Here is a 19,767-nt window from a genome sequence, read left to right as displayed (position 1 = left end):
CCTTCTGTGTCCGAACTTCCAGAAGCTCTCTATCTTATGAAGTGTTTTAGATTAATCCGAAATTTGGTATGTACATACAAGAAGTATACGTTCTACGTGGAATATTTAATCAGGCTCTTGATACATCAGAAAGAAACTTTATAGAAGCTTTGCGAAAGTTGATTTATTATTACCAAAATTAATAGAAATTTAATTTATATTTGCTTATCACCTTTACATAGCTAAGTCGTGGACATTTACCGTGCGTAAAAAATTAGTGTCGATTCAAAGTTACATTTCGTGCATTTTAAGGCTCTAATTTGTGTCGTAGAAAACAATATAAATTTGAGCTGTCTCTTATCTCCACAATAAGAAAATCCAACTTTACTTTTCGTACACGAAAAATGATATTTATGGAACAGTAATAATCGTATTATTGCATCGCTTGGAGAATGAAATTAAGGTACGATGTGACCCTAGTGTAAACGCCGGGATATCCAGCTACGGCGCACTTATGACCATAAGACACAACGCCTATTTGATAGAAGGTGAATTTCTTTGGTAGCATCAATGGTCCTCCGCTGTCACCCTGAAACGGTCGTTAAATTTTTAATCAAGATTACTGAAATATTTCAATCGAATTATATTGAAATTATACTTATATATAGTAATAATCTATTACTAATTTATGTATTGAAATAGTCCAATTTATAATGTATATGTTATATGTATTTTGAGAAAAACTAAGATTAGAAAGAAATTAGATTAAGTACTACAATGATGTTCTAAGTTAACTTCATCTAATATTTTTAATATTTAAGAACTCAATTTGACGTTGATTTGGATTGACGTATTTTCAGACACTGTATAATTTATGGTAAATTTGTTATTTAATTACTTGACAAGCATCCTTCCCGCCCTGAGTGTATCCGGCGCATAATACATTATTGGTGACATGTGCAGCAGCAAATCTGGCATAAGAGTTCTTGCATTCGGTGTTGCTAATCACTGGCACTTGTACTTCCATTAAATCGTCACTACCTGGTCCATCTACAAAGAAAATGAGAAAGATATTTAAGACGGGAACTATTTCATTTTATTGGAGAATTGGCATCACTTACGATGTGCTAGTGATCCCCATCCAGCAACGAAGGGGTAATAGCGCTCGAAGTTGTTATTTCGAAGGTTATCCTCTACGGGAAGACAAATGGGATATACGTAATCTGAAAAATAAGACAATAAGTCATAGTATGAGAAAAAATTCAACATATTTTACGATACAATATATGAGACAGTAAGAAATTTGAGGAAATGATACTTCGCTAATCTTCAATAGTATAAATATAGGCAACTCAACAATATTTGAAAACTTACCCGTAAATTGCACCTCCTCCACCAATTTAAGAATGGCGATATCATGTTTGGTTACCCCGGAAATATAATCAGGATGTATTATTTTAGATTCGATTTCTATTTGAACAGGATGCGCTCCGTCGTCATCTCGTACTAGATTTAAGTCACCGATACGAACCACGTACAATTCATTGATTTCTGCACAATGTGCTGCGGTTAAAACATGCCTAGACGATATCAGGGAACCTCCACACTTCCATAGTGGCTCAAGAACTGGGTTTCGGGGATAACGAAAACCTAGTGCAGCGATCCATGGCCAAGCACCTAAAATGCAATAGTCATTAGTTGTGAATATACGTAACTTGCGTAATGAGTTAAAAACTATTATTATCTATTCGATATTCGATGATGCAGAAGACGATAAGTATATATGTACAAATACTCTCAAATAGAGATTTGATAAAGAGTGAAATTAAATTTTAACTTTACTGGAATAAAAATTATTAATTGTATATAATTTCTACTTGAATTATACTGAACTATAAAGTTCAAACATGTAATTTCTGCCCTAACAGTTTTTGATCTCTATCCATATTATTATTCCTATATCAATTTTTAATTTCAAGTAAAAAGTTACTCTTCCTAACATGAACTAAAAGAAAGAAATAATTCAAGTTAATAAGTAAAGTTACTACCGATGAAATCGTATTATTATTTAGTCTAATTGAAACGTACATTGATGTGCTGTTTAGTGCCTTTAAATTTCATTCTTCGCGGTAAATCGCTTATTATTAATCGGAAAGAAAGATGTAAAACGTACCAAGTACAGCTGGATTACCACCGACCACCCTGGTGTGAGAGACATTGCTAAAACCACAGTGTGGTGGGCGCAAAGGCCCATACTCGTTTTCTATCAAAATTCCTCTGTCCTCCCTTTGTTCGTTCGGACAACAAACGATCGGATCATTATTCTCGTATTTGCACACTGATTGCCTCAAAAAATCGGCAGCTGCATGACCCTGTGTCTGCAGCATTTCCAGCAGCGGTTTACATTGTCTGATACTGAGACACTTGCCTGTTCTATTGTTCGGTGTGATACATTCTGGATCAAACAATTTTAAAATAATACATTTATAAAAAAAAAAAGAAATTATTATATCTAAGAAATTGACAATAGAGTGACCAATTAATTCGTCTTCTCTGATTAACTTATTAAATAAAATTTTAATAATAATGTATATATATATATTTTATGTAATATTAACCGTTACTGCTGATACTTCGTTCACGTTGTATACAATTGGATTGCGTGTTTCTTCTAAAATTAACAACATAGTTGCATTGCGGATACTTCATTCGTCTTCATAAGTTTAGCACGACATAGTTATTAGCACGATGATAATACAAAAATAGAAAATATGAAATCAGCATATAGCATATAGCAAATCAGCATATAATGTAGCATATCTTTGGAATATCCCTGTATTATAGTTAACTTTATTAGCCATTAAATAAAAGGCTTCGAAGATTATATAAATGTGAATTCCTGCATAATATTGTCTTGTGTCGTTACTTTTAGATGCACGATAAATTCTGAAACCTCGAAATAACGTAATCATAAACATTCTTGCTACGATCAAAATGCATATGTTAATTCTCATCAAGTAATGTTGTCATCGGCTGGTTTCTCAGAACATACAGCGAAGGATACGTATTTGCCTTTGTGTAAACTTCGTTGCGTAATTTCCTGTGCAAGATACAGGCTACATTCCCGAACGAATTCGAAATTAGCAATATTGAAGCGCGGTACTCGGAAAGACGAATGTACATAGATAATTGTATGTACGTAATTCGTACACCAATCAACGATACGGTTGTAATTACATCCTTGGTAGAAAAATATCATCGTAAAACCGATATGATTTCATGGAAACGCGTTTAACTTCATATCCGGAAAGTGTCTTAAGTAAACTAACTAGCGTGTCTGTTATGTCTTATAAAATGTAAATTAGCATGTAATAGAGAAACCCTTGTCAATTAGTTTCGCTTCGAACTGCACAAATAAGTAGTATAAATAAAATCTGTGATTGGTTTGGAATCAATTCCAAGTTTCCTTTAATATTTATCTTTAAAAAGTCCAATTCGTTTCACGATTATACAAGTTACTGAAACAATGTCTATATTAGTAATTTATTTATTTTGCATTAATCGTGACATGTTAGTTGCATTATGATATATGTAGACTACCACAGAGGAAAAATGATAATCTTTCTGTTATTAGTTTTCTGATTTTAATGTCATTTTATAAGTACTTTAACATGACATACTTGTAAATGAAAACAACCAATTAGGTCCAAAAACATAAGTCTGTTGCCAAGACTCTTATTAAATTGAACAAGCTTTCCAAAAATCAAACGTGTATATTAACGCGAACTTATTATTTGACTGATTTGACTGACACTCGAAATTGGTGAGATCATATGAAACTTTGCTTTTCGCGGTTCAGTGTATAAGAACGCGTCACCGATTACTCAACTTTCGATATAAAAAGCCGATCAAGTCCACCGGTTTGCCCTACAGACACGCATTAATCCGTAAGAGTTAGTCATCATCTGGATAATAATTATCTGAAGAAACTTTCGATGTGAAAATATAAAATTATAATTAAGTACATATTGCGTTAGCCATACTTGGAAATAAGGTAAACCTTCAATCTCGTCTTTCTAATACACATTTTCTTTACCTTGTGATTAAAAAAATTTTTAGAAATTTAGGAAAATTTCCAGTGATCATTTTAAGGAATTAGACAAATTTTCAACGGGACTATATGACACCGTTAGGTAAAAGTGATTCAAATATAGTAGTGACATTTAAGTAGAAATCTACAAAGGTGTCATTAGAAATTCTAAGAATGTCTTTGTATCTTTATCTTAGATATTGCGCCAATAGTTTTCATTACTGTGATGTAATATTTATCACGCTTATTTTGTACGTAAAACGAATCATTGGAATATTCCCGAAGCCGACAAAGCATTTTTCAAAAGTTAAACCGAAAAAATTGACGTGAATAGTTGAGTGGAATTTTTCTATTAACTTCCTGACCAACCAGGAAATAAAAAATCATAAAAATTGTTTCAATGTCTTAAGGTCACGCATAACTTCTTTTTTCATTGACGATTACCAAACAGGTAAAATTTCGAAATTGTACGAAGGCTACGTGACCAGATCGTATTGGAATTTGAAGTGCATGGAAAAAGACAACTAAAAGTACAAACCTTGAGCTGACGCCACGTGAACTAATGGATGCAGGAAAGCAATTAACGCCAAACATGTGAACAGCATCTTGGAGCCCGTCATTGTTCTGAAATAAAAAAGTGACCAATTGAAAAGACGCAGGACTGATAGCGATCAATGTATCTAATAAAAGAAACTTGGATCACATTATGATCCAATGTTCTGGAATAAAGAGCGGAAAAATGTGACGAATTACAAAGACGCGGAACTGATAACAATAAAGGAAACTTAGTTCGTATTATAAATTGAATTTGCATTAGAAAAGAAACACGATCACGCGAAATAGATCGTAGGAATGACAAATATCATCGACGTACGTTTCTGTGTAATTTCACTTTTGAAAATTATTTAGTTTAATACTAAAACGATTAAACTCGTCGCTCTGAAACTTTCATTTCTGCAAATTACTAAAAAGAAGCATAGTAGTTTTAGTAAAATTAACGTTGATCTTTGTTGAGTTAGTAAGATGACTACAAGAAACTTAGAGAAGTACAAATAGAAAAATCAATAATTTCAGACGACTTTTAATAGAAAAATCTGGATACTTGTAAATATCAAAACACGTTTCTATACGTACATGGGAAGATTCAGAGATTTATATCAAAATTCTCTACAGAACTTCGAATCTTATTGTGTTTCGATTCTTACTTACCACATCAGTCTTGAAAAAAAAGATACAATTGTACCAAGTTCCCTCTAAGTACCTATTTATACCATCACCTTGTCCCTTCACTTACAATTGTATATTGTGCAGCATATTTAGTCGCACACTATAAGCCGATAAATGCAGTACTAAAATTTATAAAATAAAACTAACGTGGTAACAGAAATAAAAAACTTTTGCACATAACACATCACATAAAAGTTATTTGCACGATAAAAACTGCTTGTTCGCGTGGCACGTGCAACTTTAATTGAACTTAAAAGTAATTGATCTGTAGGCAGGAAATTATTAGAAACCAATCACGGTAAATCTTACGAACCTTCTACTTGCACACTTGATGGCTAACTGAGAGATGCCAGTCAACGATGCTCACTTTTACGAATATTTTGTAATGCCTCGACAGTGGTGCTTCACGCTGGCGTGACAATTATCATATGTTAATAGGATGTGTACCTCTCTGTATATAGTATTTACGCACTCGGGAGAGTGTCATTTCGTTATCCCTTCTTCGGCATATCAACCTCTTCTTTATTATATCCCTACCACAGATGCTTTGTATTTTCTTACGAATACTTCGATGGAATTTCCTTTGTTGCCACGTTCGGGGAATCGAAGATATATTCGAGTCGGGGATATTTTACGATGCCATTAATTAAAACATTTTTAGTTATGGTTCACGATAATCAGGTTATTTACATCATAAATTGAAGAGCCTATGTCGTATAACACGTTATGTCAGACGCATTTGCATAGCTAGTTTTTAAAAAGCTGGAGATATATGAATTATTAAAAACATAAACGAATATTTCATTGCTATTCTGGGAATCTTTATATTCCATATAAACATCCATATAAATGTATATTCTGTACATTATCAATATAAGTTTTAATCATGCTGCTTGGATTTAAATCTTCTTACTTTCCTATTTTTGTGCTGCTTTTTTTAAATTTCTCCATCTTTCTGTATTTCCGGAAAAATTACTTGAAAGATTAAGAATTGCTTGCTTTATTTTGTTATCGATTAATTAGGATTTGATTATTTCAGGTTTATTATTTATAACAGGTTTTATTATTTACTTACTATTTAGGAGTTTGTTATTTTAGGATTAGTTCCTTTTAGGATTTCTTATCCTTCGAGTTTCTGTTGCAGATATCTAGGTCCTTTTCAAGATGTTTTATTACATTAGAATTTATTTATTAAGATGATTTAAAAGTTGCACAATGTACAAGGAAATAATCGCGTAAAATTTAGATTTATGCTTTACACGTATTAAACACGCGGTAATTTCAATGTCTATAGCCTCGAACGTGTTCTGATTAGTTGTGCCATTGTCTGTGACATTGAAATCGCAAAAATCCATTGCAAGTGTGCTGTCATGCAATCTGGATGTAATTAGGTTTTTTGGGTATTTCCTGTATCATTTGATTTGTACAGTACTATTTTAACGCAAGGACGGAAAAGTTATTATATATTTCCCGTCCATTATTTGAATCGTTTTGAAGTGTAACGGATTATATTCGATTCGAGGAAATGTTAATGGATTACCCATTACATATGGAATTACATGGATATAAAAATCATTGCAAAAATGATTGATCTAATGACAATGGAATTTCCAATATTTTTTGTTTCTTGACGTCTTTTTCTTAATATATCTTTTATAGGTACGTGATTTATTAATCGTTCGAATAGAAATAATTATTCGTATATTATTCAAATAATGATTCTAGTCATAAAATAAATTAAAACGATACCAGTAATGCAACCTGCGTATGATCTCAACCTCGATCTATGTTTATACAAGAAATTTTATTTATCAATGACTAGATATACAGTAATCAAATATTATAAAATTTCCTGAAAAATGGACATTAAGGTGTTAATATCTTTAATATTTGCAAGTTATTGTTTAGCGCTAATTAGTTAGAATGTAACAAGTGGAGTACCAGAATTGAGATAATTAACTCCTTAACCTACGATTTACGTTCGAGAATTTTGGGCCGAAAACGTAAACAAACTTGCGCAGCCTTCGAGCCATACGCACGACTTGTGTATAGTCGAATCACTATTGGAGAATATGCCAAAACCGAATTATAGAGAACGAGGACAATTATCTTCCGGAGATATGCCAGAGAGACTGCACGCGAAGCATTGGGCTCATTTTCCAAAACACATTGATCCAACAGCATCAAAATTAAGACCGTCAAAACCTTGTAGTTTGCCAAAAAAATAAAAAACGTAGAGAAACAACGTGGGAGTGTAAAAAGTGCGAAGTTCCATTACATCTACCAGAATGTTTCGAATTGTATCACACCATTGCAGATTATTAATTTTGTATTACTAATTTTTGTATAAATAAACTTTTTGTAGTACTTGCATCTACCACAATTATTGCATCAGGTTGTAATTACTTATTAAATATTCCACAAATATTTATAACTTTAGGAGGACGCCGCCGCTAATATTTATATTTGGCCCGATCATCGTACTACGGGCTATGCCCCTAATATTTGCGTTTGGCTCGATCATCTACTACAGACTATGCCCGTAGTTGTAGGTTAAGGGGTTAAGCCACACAACAGTCTTATTTTGATCTTTTTAATTTTTTAATTCTCTTTTGTCCCAATTCTTCGTAAAATTAATCTTCATTAGCTACTACACTTCATAGAATAACAAGAGATAATTTTTTTTTAATTAAAAGTATATCTTCATAAAAATATCATTCCATATTAATGGTATATTTGGTGTCATACGAGATAACAGTTACCAGTGATGACATATGTAACTTTATAAAGATATCTCGTTTTATTATACATTAAAAGAATGAGTACTTGCTACTGTATTTCAGATGAAAGAAAGGAGGCAATGATTTTGCAATAAAATCGTTCGTTTACAACCGATTCATTTACATTTCATAATAATACTGTGCATTCTGAATATGATGTTATGATTTGGTTTAAAATAATAGATAGTCCATTCCTGCATACTATTGTTCCAGCTTTACTTGTATTTTCGATATTGGTATAAATAGAAAGACAATTAATGTCATTCGAGTTAATTTTCGGATCATTTATATTACGTTTAATTCATGCAGTTATTATATGAGACATAGTATCGCAAAATTTGGAAGAATAAAACGTTCGTACAAGAAGTACATTTTATGGGAACTCCAACAAATCTGTGTGTACACCTAAAATACAAACTGATAGTGATTGTTCATAAGTTTATATACATTATCTAATCTCAATCGAAGGTATCAATTCTTTTTCTCCACAAGAGTACTTTTTCATTTATATATGTTCAAAAATACGTTCAACCGTGATGCATATATCACCTACAACGAAAAAGAGTTTTCCTATACTTAATATTTCCTTTATATACATATGAAAGCCTATTCTTCGTGTAGTATGAAATTATGAATAAATCTGGAATATTGTTTAATCTGAAAAGAAAAATAACTTATTAACATCATTCATTGATACGAGATTCAGAATGTTTGTTTTGTCTTACAGAAAAAGAAGGCAGCCCTTTCTTTTAATGTGAAATTGTTGTTTAAATAAATAATTATATAAATAATTACAAAATTACAAAATTAATTACATTACACAATACATAATTACAATTACAAAATAATTGTTTAAAGATATTAAGATACTAATTAAACGTTCCACTATATTTCAAAATCTGAACCAATGAAACTTTATTTATAAAAAATGAAATTGTGTTTATATATTCTTTGTTATGATGCTATTTATTATTACTATCTTGACATTTTTTAAAATTCATTTTGTTATCTCTATGGAATATGAAAATTCATATACTTCTTGATATTTTATACATATTATCCATTCACCAGATGATATCTCCTGAAAAATCAAAATATCAATGTTATATTATTACAATGCTTCTTAAATTCCAATTTTCTTAAAATCCAATATATTATTATTTATTATATTATATTAAAAATTCTAAGTTAGTAACTTAACTTTCTTTTCAAATGGCAAATAACATATATTTTGACTTACCTGTAAGTTCTTGTTCCTAATCATCATTTCCTCTTATAAAACATCATTATTGTTCCTATAATTACTACCAGTGTCATAGATATTGTAGTGACTACAACTGAATTAATAGAAAATGATAAATAACTGTGTATAACAATGACACATAACTTTTACTTACATATCAGTTGATACGCGATTACTGTGATATACTGTTGATGTTTCTTAAGGCACTTGGTTAGGTGTGATACAGTATCATTCCTTATAGGATACTGTAGATCAAGTATTTTACAAAATAACAAGAATAAATCTAAATTATTCAGAGTTTCCACTTTCGGCTTAGACATAAATGCAGAACCAATCTTTAAATTACTGGTTACTAGACATAAATATCCCATAAAATTTAATACATTTCTTTAATTTTTAATATATTTCTTTAATTTTTAATACATACCTGAGTTAGTAGTTCTAAGTTATGAATCATTCTACCTGTGATATTAAACTTTTCCTTATAATATGATCACTCAGGTGAACAACATTAAGATCATGTAAACCATGTCATCCTATCTTACTGTGAAGATACTTAGTTATATTATCTAACATTATAAAAATGTCATCAAACTCAGGTCTTTTTATTCACATTACATGGCCATGATGATCTGGTTCTTCATTATATAATATTCCAAAATTTATTGGATGTATAGGATGTACAAACCATGATATCAAGGTATCAATTCTTTCTTCCCATGATGCAGTCCCATTAAAATTCTGATAGAATTAAAAATTAATTATTCATATTCTAACAATCATATATTTTAAATACATTATAGTCAAAGATATATACCTGAGCGAATATAGGGATGATTCCTTGATGTTTATAAATGTCATCAGATTACATCATTGTGCCACTTCTTCTTTGTGCACCAGCCTTTTGGTTAACAGTCTAAACAAACACACAAAGTTTTACAGAAGCTGTAGAAAACATAATATATATGCGCAATATTGAAGCATTCAAGGGGATATAATACTAATGTACATCGCGTACACATGTACTCTCATGGAACAATATATAATCAGATCTAATAGTATAAGCTTTTCTATTCATCATAATAGATTGGAAATTTAAGTGTCTTACGAGAGTGAGTCAAAAGTTACCCGCTCTGTCGGTGAAGAATTTATTTTAAGCAATTGTCAGAAAAGACATATATCATTTTTTGATATAATCGCCCAGTTCCTGTATACACTTTGTCCATTTGCTGAAGAACCTTCGTATTCCCTCATTAAAAAATGTTTTGGGCTGAGCTGCGAACTACGAATGCATCGTCGTCTTCACCTCTTCATCAGTTTTTTCGGCACCCATCTCGCACAAACTTTTTGAAACCCAAATCTGTTGTGGACTATTGCATAAGCAGAGCCGTGGCTGATTTACGAATGATTTGTCACATTATCCAGTGTCACTCTATTCCACAGAATAAGTTCATGAGCACCTTCAATGTTGTCATCATGGATGTGGACGGGTGATCCGGCTGTGTTTTCATAACACTTGTGCGATCTTCTTTGAACTTCTGGACCCATTCAAACACACTTCGCGACAAAACACTTTCTCCGTAATGTGCATGAAGTCTTTGATAAATATAGGCAGCAGACATAGCCTCCGACCACAAGAAACAAATCACTGCATCCTGCACTGTTTTCGTGCAAATCAGAGCTGGGGCAGCCATTGTTACTCGCGCAGTGGTTACAAATGAATAGGCGTAACACAATGAAACCTACGCAGCAGTCACTGAACAGATACTGACGTCATACGAAGAGTGCAGATGGGACAATACGGCCGACAGTAGTTTTAAATATCTGGAATGCGGATAAATTTTTACTGATCCTTGTATAGGAATCTATAATCGGTAAGTATATATTTGAATGGAAATTTCTCTTAAATATAGTCAAAAATGCAGAAACAGTGTATTAAATCGGAAAGTGATAAAAAAATAAGTAAAGTTTCGAGGTTGCACGTGATGGCACGAGTACATAGGATGTTTTTAGCGAATAAAAAATAGTTTTGGAAGACATGAGACTTTTCTTGTAATTTATGCACTCTCTGTGTCCGAACTTCCAGAAGCCCTCTATCTTATGAAGTGTTTTAGATTAGTCCGAAATTTTGTATGTACATACAAGTATACGTTCTAAGTAGAACATTTAATCATGCTCTTGATACATTAGAAAAAATTTATAGAAACTTTCAGAGAGTTGGTTTATTATTATCAAAATTAGTATAAATATGATTAATAGAAATTTAATTAATGTTCGTTTATAATCTTTACGTATTTAAGTCGTGCAGGTTTAGCGTACGTAAAAAGTTAGTGTCGTTTCAAAATTACATTTCGTGCATTTTAAGGCTATAATTCTTGACGTACAAAACAATATAAATTTGAGTTGCCTCTTATCTCCACAATAATATATTCCAACTTTATTTTTCGTGCACGAAAAATAATATTTATAGGACACTAATAACTTTGCAACACTGGCAGAATGAAGTCATCGAGGTACGACGTGACTCTAGTGTAAACGCCCGGATAATTAGGTACGCCGCAGTTATGACCAGATGACACAATACCTATTTGATAGTAGGTGAATTGCTGTGGTATCATCAGTGGTCCTCCGCTGTCAGCCTGAAATGATCATTAAATTTTTAATCATAGTTACCGAGATATTTCAATCGAATTATATTGAAATTATACTTATATACAGTAACAATCTATTATTGATTTATGTATTAAAATATTCCAATTTATAATGTATATCTTACATGTATTTTGAGTAAAATTAAGATTAGAAGGAAATTAGATTACATTCTATAATGATGTGTGAGAAATGGGCAAAAGCATTAAGTAGAATTTATCTACTATTTTTAATGTTTAAGAGCTCGATTTGACGTTGATTTGAATTGACGTGCCCTCAGACACCGTATAATTTATAGTAAATTTGTAATTTAATTACTCCACAAGCATCCTTTCCACCCCGAGGGTCTCCGCCGGCGCATATTACTTTATTGGTGATAGTTACGTCAAAATCTTCATAAGCTTTCTTGCATGCGGCGTTGGTAACCACTGGCAGTTGTAGTTCCATTAATGCGTTGGTATATGCTTCATCTACAAAGAAAATGGGAAGGATATTTAACAGTGAAACTATTTAATTTTATCATAGAATTGGTATCACTTACTAAATTTTAATGCTCCCCATCCAGCAATGAAGGGGTTATAGCCCACGAAATTTTTATTTCGAAGGGATTTCTCTATGGGGAGACAAATGGGATATATGTACTCTGAAAAATAAGAAAATAAATGAAAATGAAGGAAACGAATGACGAAAAGTATGAGAAAGAATCGTACATGTTTTATGGTACAGTATACGTGTACAGTAAGAAATTTCAGCAATACCCAGTAGCATAAATATTAGAAACTCAACAATATTTGAGGACTTACCCGAAAATGGAACATTTTCCTTCAGTTTAAGAATAGCAATATCATTATTCTCCGACTCGGAAGAATAATCGGAATGTATTAGTTTAGATTCGACTTCTACTTGAATAGGATGTGCTCCGTCGTCATCACGTTTTAGATTTAAGTCCCCGATACGAACCACGTACAAATCATCGTCATCTGCACAATGTGCTGCGGTTAAAACATGCCTTGCCGATATTAGGGTACCTGCGCACAGCCATTGTGTTACCCAACGTGGGTTTGAGCAATTACGGAAACCTACTGCAGCGATCCATGGCCAAGCACCTGAAATGCAATAGTATAGTTGTGAACATATATAATTTCTTCTCGCGTAATGAGTTAAAAACTATTATTATCTATTCGATACTCGATCATGCAGAAGATAAGTACATACGTACAAATATTCTCAAATAGAGACTTGATTAAGAGAGAAATTAAATTTTGACTTCTAAAACTATTTTCTAAACTAAAGTTCAAATATGTAATTTCTTCCCGAACACTTTTTGATCGCTATCCATATCATTACCCTTATGTCGATTTTTAATTTCAAATAAAAACATACTCTTTCTAACATGAACTAAAAGGAAGAAATAATTCAAGTTAATAAGCAAAGTTATAATTTAATTGAAACGTACTTTGATGTGCTGTTTAGTGCCATTAAAGTTCATCCTTCATAGTATATCGCTTATCATTAATCGGAAAGGAATAGATAAAACATACCAAGTTTAGCTGGTCTACCACCAACCACCCTGGTATGCGTAACGTTGCTGAAACCACAGTGTGGTGGACGCAAGGGCACATCCGAGGTTGCTATAAAACATTTATAGAGGATGAAGTTATTATATTTAGAGAATTGACAGTAGAGTGATGAATTAATTCGTCTTCGATGGTTGTTTCACGTTTATCCTGATTATTACGCTTGTTTTGTACGCGAGGCGAGTCGTTGAAATATTCGCGAAGTTGACGAAGCATTTTTCAGAAACAAAATCAGAGAAGAGGTGAATAGTTAAGTGGAATTTTCCCATTAACTTCGTGACATTAACTTCGTGACCATTAACTTCGTGACCATCTCGAAAATAAAAAATCAAACCTGTTCCTTTCAATTTTATGTGGTTACGCGTGACTTCGTTCTTTTCACTGATAATTACCAAACGCGTAAAATTTCGAAACTGCATGAAGGCTGTGTGACAAGACCGTACTGCAATCTATAGTGTGGAAAAAGAGAACCTAAAGTGCAAACCTTTAGTGCGCCCCGCTTGAACTGATGGATGCAGAAGGACAATTAACGCAAAACATGCGAACAGTCTCCTGAAGGCAGTCATTGTCCTGAAATAAAAAAGTGACGAATTGAAAGGACACAGGACTGATAACGGTCAATGTATCTAATAATAGAAATTTGGATCACGCCAGGATTTAATGTTGTGAAAGAAAGTGTGAAATACTGTGGCGAATGAGAAAGACGTTGAAGTGATAAAAATAAACGAGACTTAGTTCGTACGATAAATTAAATTTATATTGGAAAAGAAGCAAGATCGCGCGAAATAGCTCATAGGAATGACAAATATTATCGACATAAGTTCCTGTGTAATTTCACTTTTGATAATTGTTTAGTTTAACATTAAAACGATCAAACTCGTCGCTCTGAAACTTTCATTTGTGCAAATTACTAAAAAGCATCATAATGCTTTAGTAAAATTAACGTTGATTTTTATTGAGTTAGTAAGATGACTACAAGGAATTTAGAAGAAAGGTACAAATAGGAAAATCATCAATTTCAGATAACATTTAATAGAAAAATCTGCTTATTTGTAAATATTAAAACACGTTTCTGTACGTACATAGGAATATTTATAACAAAATTCTCTATATAAATTCAATTTTTATTGTACATCGGTCCCTACTTACCTCACCACTCCTGAGAAACGAAAATACACTTGTACCAACTTTCGTCGAAGTACCTATTTATACCATCACCTTGTCATTTCACTTACAATTATCTACTATATAGCACGTTTTATCGCACATTACCGATAGTTGTACTACTAAAATCTACAACACAGCAATAACGTGGTAACAGAAATACATACTTTTGCACGTAAAACATTACATAAAAGTTACTTTTACGGTGAAAGCTGTTTGCTCGTGTTCGCATGTGCAACTTTAATTCATCTTAAAAGTCATTGATTTGTAGGTACCGCAATCACGTAAATCTTAAGAACCATCTACTTGCGCACTTGATGGCTAACTGAGAGGTGCCACTCAACGATGCTCGCTTTTACGAATATTTTTCAATGCTCCAACAGTGATGCTTCACGCTCGCGCTATCATACTTTAATAGTATGTGGTACCTCTTTGTATATAATATTTACGCACTCGAGAGAGAAACTGACACTTCGTTAGACTTTCTTCGGGAATCATCCTCTTCTTTACCATACCCTTACCACGGATGCTCCGTATTTTCCTACGAATGGAATTCCCTTCGTTGCCACATTCCCAGAATCGAGCAAATATCTTATGATGTTACTAATCAAAATATTCTAAGTTATGATTTACGATTATCAGATTTTTGACATCAGAGAAAATGTATGTGTTGTATAATACATTAATTAGATTGCATTTGCATAGCTAGTTGTCAGAAAGCTACAGATATACGAATTATTAAAAACCTAAACGAGTGTTTCGTTACCATTGTGGGAACCCTTATATTCCATATAATCGTAATAAAGTGTATTTTCTTTAGTATATTTTCTGATATATATTCTATACATGTTCGCTATAAATTTTACTCATGCTACATGAATTTAGAATTTTCATACTTTTCTATTCTTCTGCTTCCTGTATTTAATTTCCTCATCTTTCTGTATTTTTGGAAAAACTACTTGAAAGAGTAAGGACGATTAGTTCCCTTCAAGATTTTTTATCCTTTTCTATCGCAGATATCTAGGTCATTCTCAGCATGTTTTATTACATTAAGTTTATTTGTTAGATTTTAAGAGGATTAAGAAGATAAGTTTATATATTTGAGCTAATGTAGAGGTGATTCCTAGATATTCGTAAATGTCACCAGACCACATCATTGCGCCTCTTCTTTGTTGCACACCAATCTTTTGATTAACACTTTAAACAAACATACAAAGTAATTTTATAAAATATATATAAAATTCAGTAAATGTAATCGATTTTAAAGCGTTCAAGGGGATACAAAAGTAACGTACATTACGTACGTGTGTACTTACTCAATAAAATACGAACAGATTTAGCAGTATAAACAGTTTTATTCATCACAATAGATTGGGAATTAAAGCGTTTTGTAAGTATATGTAATGTGTAAGTATACCTTTGGCTGAATGGAAATTTCTCTTACATATAGTCAAAAATGCAGAAACAGTGTATTGAATTGGAAAGTGATAAAAAAATAAGTAATCTTGTATTTTATGCACTTTCTGTATCCGAACTTCTAAAAGCTCTCTATCTTATGCAAAGTTTCAAAGTATTCCGAAATTTTGTATGTACATACAAGAAGTATACGTTCTAAGTGGAATATTTAATCATGCTCTTGATACATCAGAAAAAATTTATAGAAACTTTCAGAGAGTTGGTTTATTATTATCAAAATTAGTATAAATATGGTTAATAGAAATTTAATTAATGTTCGTTTATCATCTTTACATACCTAAGTCGTGGAGATTTACCGTGTGCAAAAAATTAGTATCGTTTCAAAGTTACATTTCGTGCATTTTAAGGCTCTAATTTGTGTCGTAGAAAACAATACAAATTTGACCTGTCTCTTATCTCCACAATAAGAAAATCCAACTTTACTTTTCGTACACGAAAAATGATATTTATAGAACAGTAATAATCGTATTATTGCAACGCTGGGAGAATGAAGCTGTCAAGGTACGACGTGATCCTAGTGTAAATACCAGGATATCCAGCTACAGCGCATGCATGACCATAAGACACAGCACCTATTAGGTAGAAGGTTAATTGCTGTCGTATCATCAGTGGCCCGCCGCTGTCACCCTGGAACGATCGTTAAATTTTTAATCAAAGATACTGAAATATATTAATCGAATTGTATTGAAATTATACTTATATACAGCAATAATCTATTATTGCTTTATGTGTTGAAATATTCCAATTTATAATGTATATGTTATATGTATTTTGAGGAAACCTAAGATTAGAAAGAAATTGGATTAAATACCATAATGATGTGTGAGAAATGGACAAAAGCACCTAACACTTAATGTTTAACAACTCCTACACAACTTTAACGTTGACTCGAATTGACGTGTCTTCAGACACCGTATAATTTGTAGTAAATCTGTAATTTAATTACCGTACAAGCATCCTTTCCACCCTGAGCATATCCGGCGCATATTATACCATCAGTGATAGGTGCATTAGGAAATTTGGAATAAGCTGTCTTGCATTCGGCGTTCCTAACCACTGGCACTTGTACTTCCATTAATACATCACTTGGTGGTCCTCCTACGAAGAAAATGAGAAACACATTTAAGACTGGAACTGTCTAATTTTATTATAAAATTGGTATCGCTTACTAAATCTTAATGCTCCCCATCCAGCAACAAGGGGGTTATAGCCCTCGAAGTTGTTATTTCGCAGGGACTCCTCTATAGGGAGACAAATGGGATGTATGTACTCTGAAGAATAAGAATAAGAAGAATGACGAAAAGTATAAGAAAGAATAGTACATGTTTTATGATACAATATATGTGTACGGTAAGTAATTTCAGGAAATGATACTTCAGTAATACTCAGTAGCATATACTCGACAATATTTGAGGACTTACTTGAAAATGGCACTTCCTCCACCAATCTAAGAATGGCAATATCATGATTGTGTATATTGCGAGTATAATCAGGATGTATTAGTTTAGATTCGAATCCCATTTGAATAGGATGCGCTCCGTCGTCATCTCGTTTTAGATTTAAGTCCCCGATACGAACCACGTACAAATCATTGCGTATTGCACAATGTGCTGCGGTCAAAACATGCCTAGCCGATATCAGGGAACCTCCGCACTTCCATTCAGGTTCGGCATCTGGGTTCCGGGGATTACGAAAACCTAATGCAACTATCCATGGCCAAGCACCTAAAACGTAATAGTTATAGATGCGAACATACATAATTTTCTCTCGCGTAAGTGCCTTTAAAGTTCATTCTTCGCAGTAAATCGCTTATTATTAATCGGAAAGGAAGAGATAAAACGTACCAAGCTTAGCTGGTTTACCACCAACCACCCTGGTATGCGCGACGTTGCTAAAACCACAGTATGGTGGACGCAAGGGTCCATACTTATACACAGTTTTTATTAAAATTCCTTTCTTCTGTTTGTTTGGATCGTTCGGACAGCAAACGATCGGATCATGGCCCTCATATCTGCACAGTGATTTCTTTAAAAAATCGGTAGCTGTATGGCCCTGTGTCTGCAGTATTTCTTGCAGAGGCTTACATCTTCTAATGTTGAGGCAGTTGCCTGTTTGATTGTTCGGTGTTGTACATTCTGGATCAAACAATTTTAAAATAAAACAATTATGCGGTTCGAACTTGCGCAAGAACGCATCGCCGATTACTCAACTTTCGAAGTAAAAAGCCGATCAAGTCCACCGGATTGCCCTACAGACATGTATTAATCCGTAACAGTTAGTCATCATCTTGATAATAATTATCTGAAGAAACTTTTGACGTGAAAATATAAAGTTTTAATTGATTAGATATTGTGTTAACCATACTTGCAAAAAAAAAAAGGAATATCTTCCACCTCATTTTTTAAATAAACACTTTCTTTATTTTGCGATAAATAAATTCTTAGGAAGTCAGGACAATTCTTAAACAATCAATTTTATGGAATTTGGAAAATTTTCAGGGAGAGTATGTAACACAGTTAAATAAAAATAATTCATATGTAGTAGTGACATTAGACTAGAAATCTATAAAGATGTCATTGGAAATTCTGAGAATTTCTTTACATCTTTATCTTAGTCATTACGTCAATAGTTTTCATTGACGTGATGCAATATCTATCAGGATTACTTCATACGTAAAACGAGTCGTTGGAATATTCGCGAAGTTAACGAAGCTTTTTCTCGAAACTAAATCGGGGAAGTAGATGTGAATGATCAAGTTGAATTTTGCCATTAACTTTGTCATCATTTTGAAAATAAAAAATCATAGAAATCGTTTGAATTTTATGTGGTCTGGCGTAGCTCCTTTCTTTTCATTGATAATTAACAAACGCGTAAAATTTCGAAATAGCTCGATGGTTCCGTGACGAGGTCGTATTAGAATCTGAAGTGCATGGAAGAAGACAATTTAAAGTACAAACCTTGAGCAGACACCGTGTGAACTAATGGATCCAGGAAACTAATTAACACCACACATGCAAACAGTATCTTGAAGCTTGTCATTGTCCTGAAATAAAGATGTGCCGAATTGAAAAGACGCAGGACGAACGAACAGTGAATCTAATAAAAGAAACTTGGATCACACTATGATGCAATGTTTTGAAACAAAGAGCGAAAAACTGTGGCGAATTAGAAAGACGCGGAACTGATAACAATAAAGGAAACTTAGTTCGTATTATAAATTGAATTTGCATTAGAAAAGAAGCACGATCACGCGAAATAGATCGTAGGAATGACAAATATCATCGACATACGTTTCTGTGTAATTTCACTTTTGAAAATTATTTAGTTTAATACTAGAACGATCAAACTCGTCGCTCAGAAACTTTCATTTCTGCAAATTACTAAAAAGCAGCATAGTAGTTTTAGTAAAATTAACGTTGATCTTTGTTGAGTTAGTAAGATGACTACAAGGAATTTAGAAGAAAGGTACAAATAGGAAAATCATCAATTTCAGATAACATTTAATAGAAAAATCTGCTTATTTGTAAATATTAAAACACGTTTCTGTACGTACATAGGAATATTTATAACAAAATTCTCTAT

General features: G+C 32.6%; 2 protein-coding genes and 2 long non-coding RNA genes across 9 annotated transcripts; all 4 read right to left on the bottom strand.

The window, feature by feature from the left end:
- Positions 1–137: 137 nt before the first annotated feature.
- On the bottom strand, positions 138–5,756 carry LOC139990185 (venom serine protease Bi-VSP). Of its 2 annotated transcripts, none has more exons than XM_072009242.1 (7): positions 5,610–5,756; positions 4,608–4,693; positions 2,153–2,434; positions 1,354–1,656; positions 1,101–1,202; positions 878–1,029; positions 138–568 (listed from the first exon to the last, which is right to left on the bottom strand). In XM_072009242.1, exons 2-7 carry the CDS (start codon positions 4,687–4,689, stop codon positions 413–415), a joined length of 1,077 nt encoding a protein of 358 aa, XP_071865343.1. In that variant the 5' UTR covers positions 4,690–4,693; positions 5,610–5,756; the 3' UTR covers positions 138–412. The 2 variants fall into 2 exon arrangements, with proteins under 2 accessions (XP_071865343.1, XP_071865342.1); XM_072009241.1 differs by lacking the exon at positions 5,610–5,756 and adding an exon at positions 5,364–5,589.
- A 3,163-nt stretch (positions 5,757–8,919) lies between these two features.
- LOC139990210 (uncharacterized) lies at positions 8,920–9,645 on the bottom strand. The gene is made up of 3 exons (XR_011800506.1): positions 9,474–9,645; positions 9,317–9,413; positions 8,920–9,157 (listed from the first exon to the last, which is right to left on the bottom strand). It is a non-coding gene; the product is annotated as an uncharacterized lncRNA (long non-coding RNA).
- A 20-nt stretch (positions 9,646–9,665) lies between these two features.
- Positions 9,666–11,078, bottom strand: LOC139990215 (uncharacterized). Its single transcript, XR_011800514.1, has 3 exons — positions 10,448–11,078; positions 10,137–10,235; positions 9,666–10,060 (listed from the first exon to the last, which is right to left on the bottom strand). It is a non-coding gene; the product is annotated as an uncharacterized lncRNA (long non-coding RNA).
- Positions 11,079–11,570: 492 nt separating this feature from the next.
- On the bottom strand, positions 11,571–19,243 carry LOC139990187 (venom serine protease Bi-VSP-like). 5 transcript variants are annotated; one of them, XM_072009248.1, is made up of 7 exons: positions 14,695–14,831; positions 14,030–14,115; positions 13,510–13,599; positions 12,772–13,074; positions 12,510–12,611; positions 12,287–12,438; positions 11,571–11,958 (listed from the first exon to the last, which is right to left on the bottom strand). In XM_072009248.1, exons 2-7 carry the CDS (start codon positions 14,109–14,111, stop codon positions 11,794–11,796), a joined length of 894 nt encoding a protein of 297 aa, XP_071865349.1. In that variant the 5' UTR covers positions 14,112–14,115; positions 14,695–14,831; the 3' UTR covers positions 11,571–11,793. The 5 variants fall into 5 exon arrangements, with proteins under 5 accessions (XP_071865349.1, XP_071865346.1, XP_071865345.1 ...); XM_072009245.1 differs by lacking the exons at positions 12,287–12,438; positions 12,510–12,611; positions 12,772–13,074; ... (1 more) ...; positions 14,030–14,115; positions 14,695–14,831 and adding exons at positions 17,132–17,283; positions 17,355–17,456; positions 17,607–17,909; positions 18,030–18,320; positions 19,143–19,243; XM_072009244.1 differs by lacking the exons at positions 12,510–12,611; positions 12,772–13,074; positions 13,510–13,599; positions 14,030–14,115; positions 14,695–14,831 and adding exons at positions 17,355–17,456; positions 17,607–17,909; positions 18,030–18,320; positions 19,143–19,243.
- Between the last annotated feature and the right edge of the window lie 524 nt (positions 19,244–19,767).

This window comes from Bombus fervidus, chromosome 8 (genome assembly GCF_041682495.2).
Source record: "Bombus fervidus isolate BK054 chromosome 8, iyBomFerv1, whole genome shotgun sequence".
In the NCBI taxonomy this organism is placed as follows: Eukaryota; Metazoa; Arthropoda; class Insecta; order Hymenoptera; family Apidae; genus Bombus; species Bombus fervidus.
The sequence above is the reverse complement of the archived record's forward strand: the minus strand, read 5'-3'. Positions and strand labels throughout refer to the sequence as shown.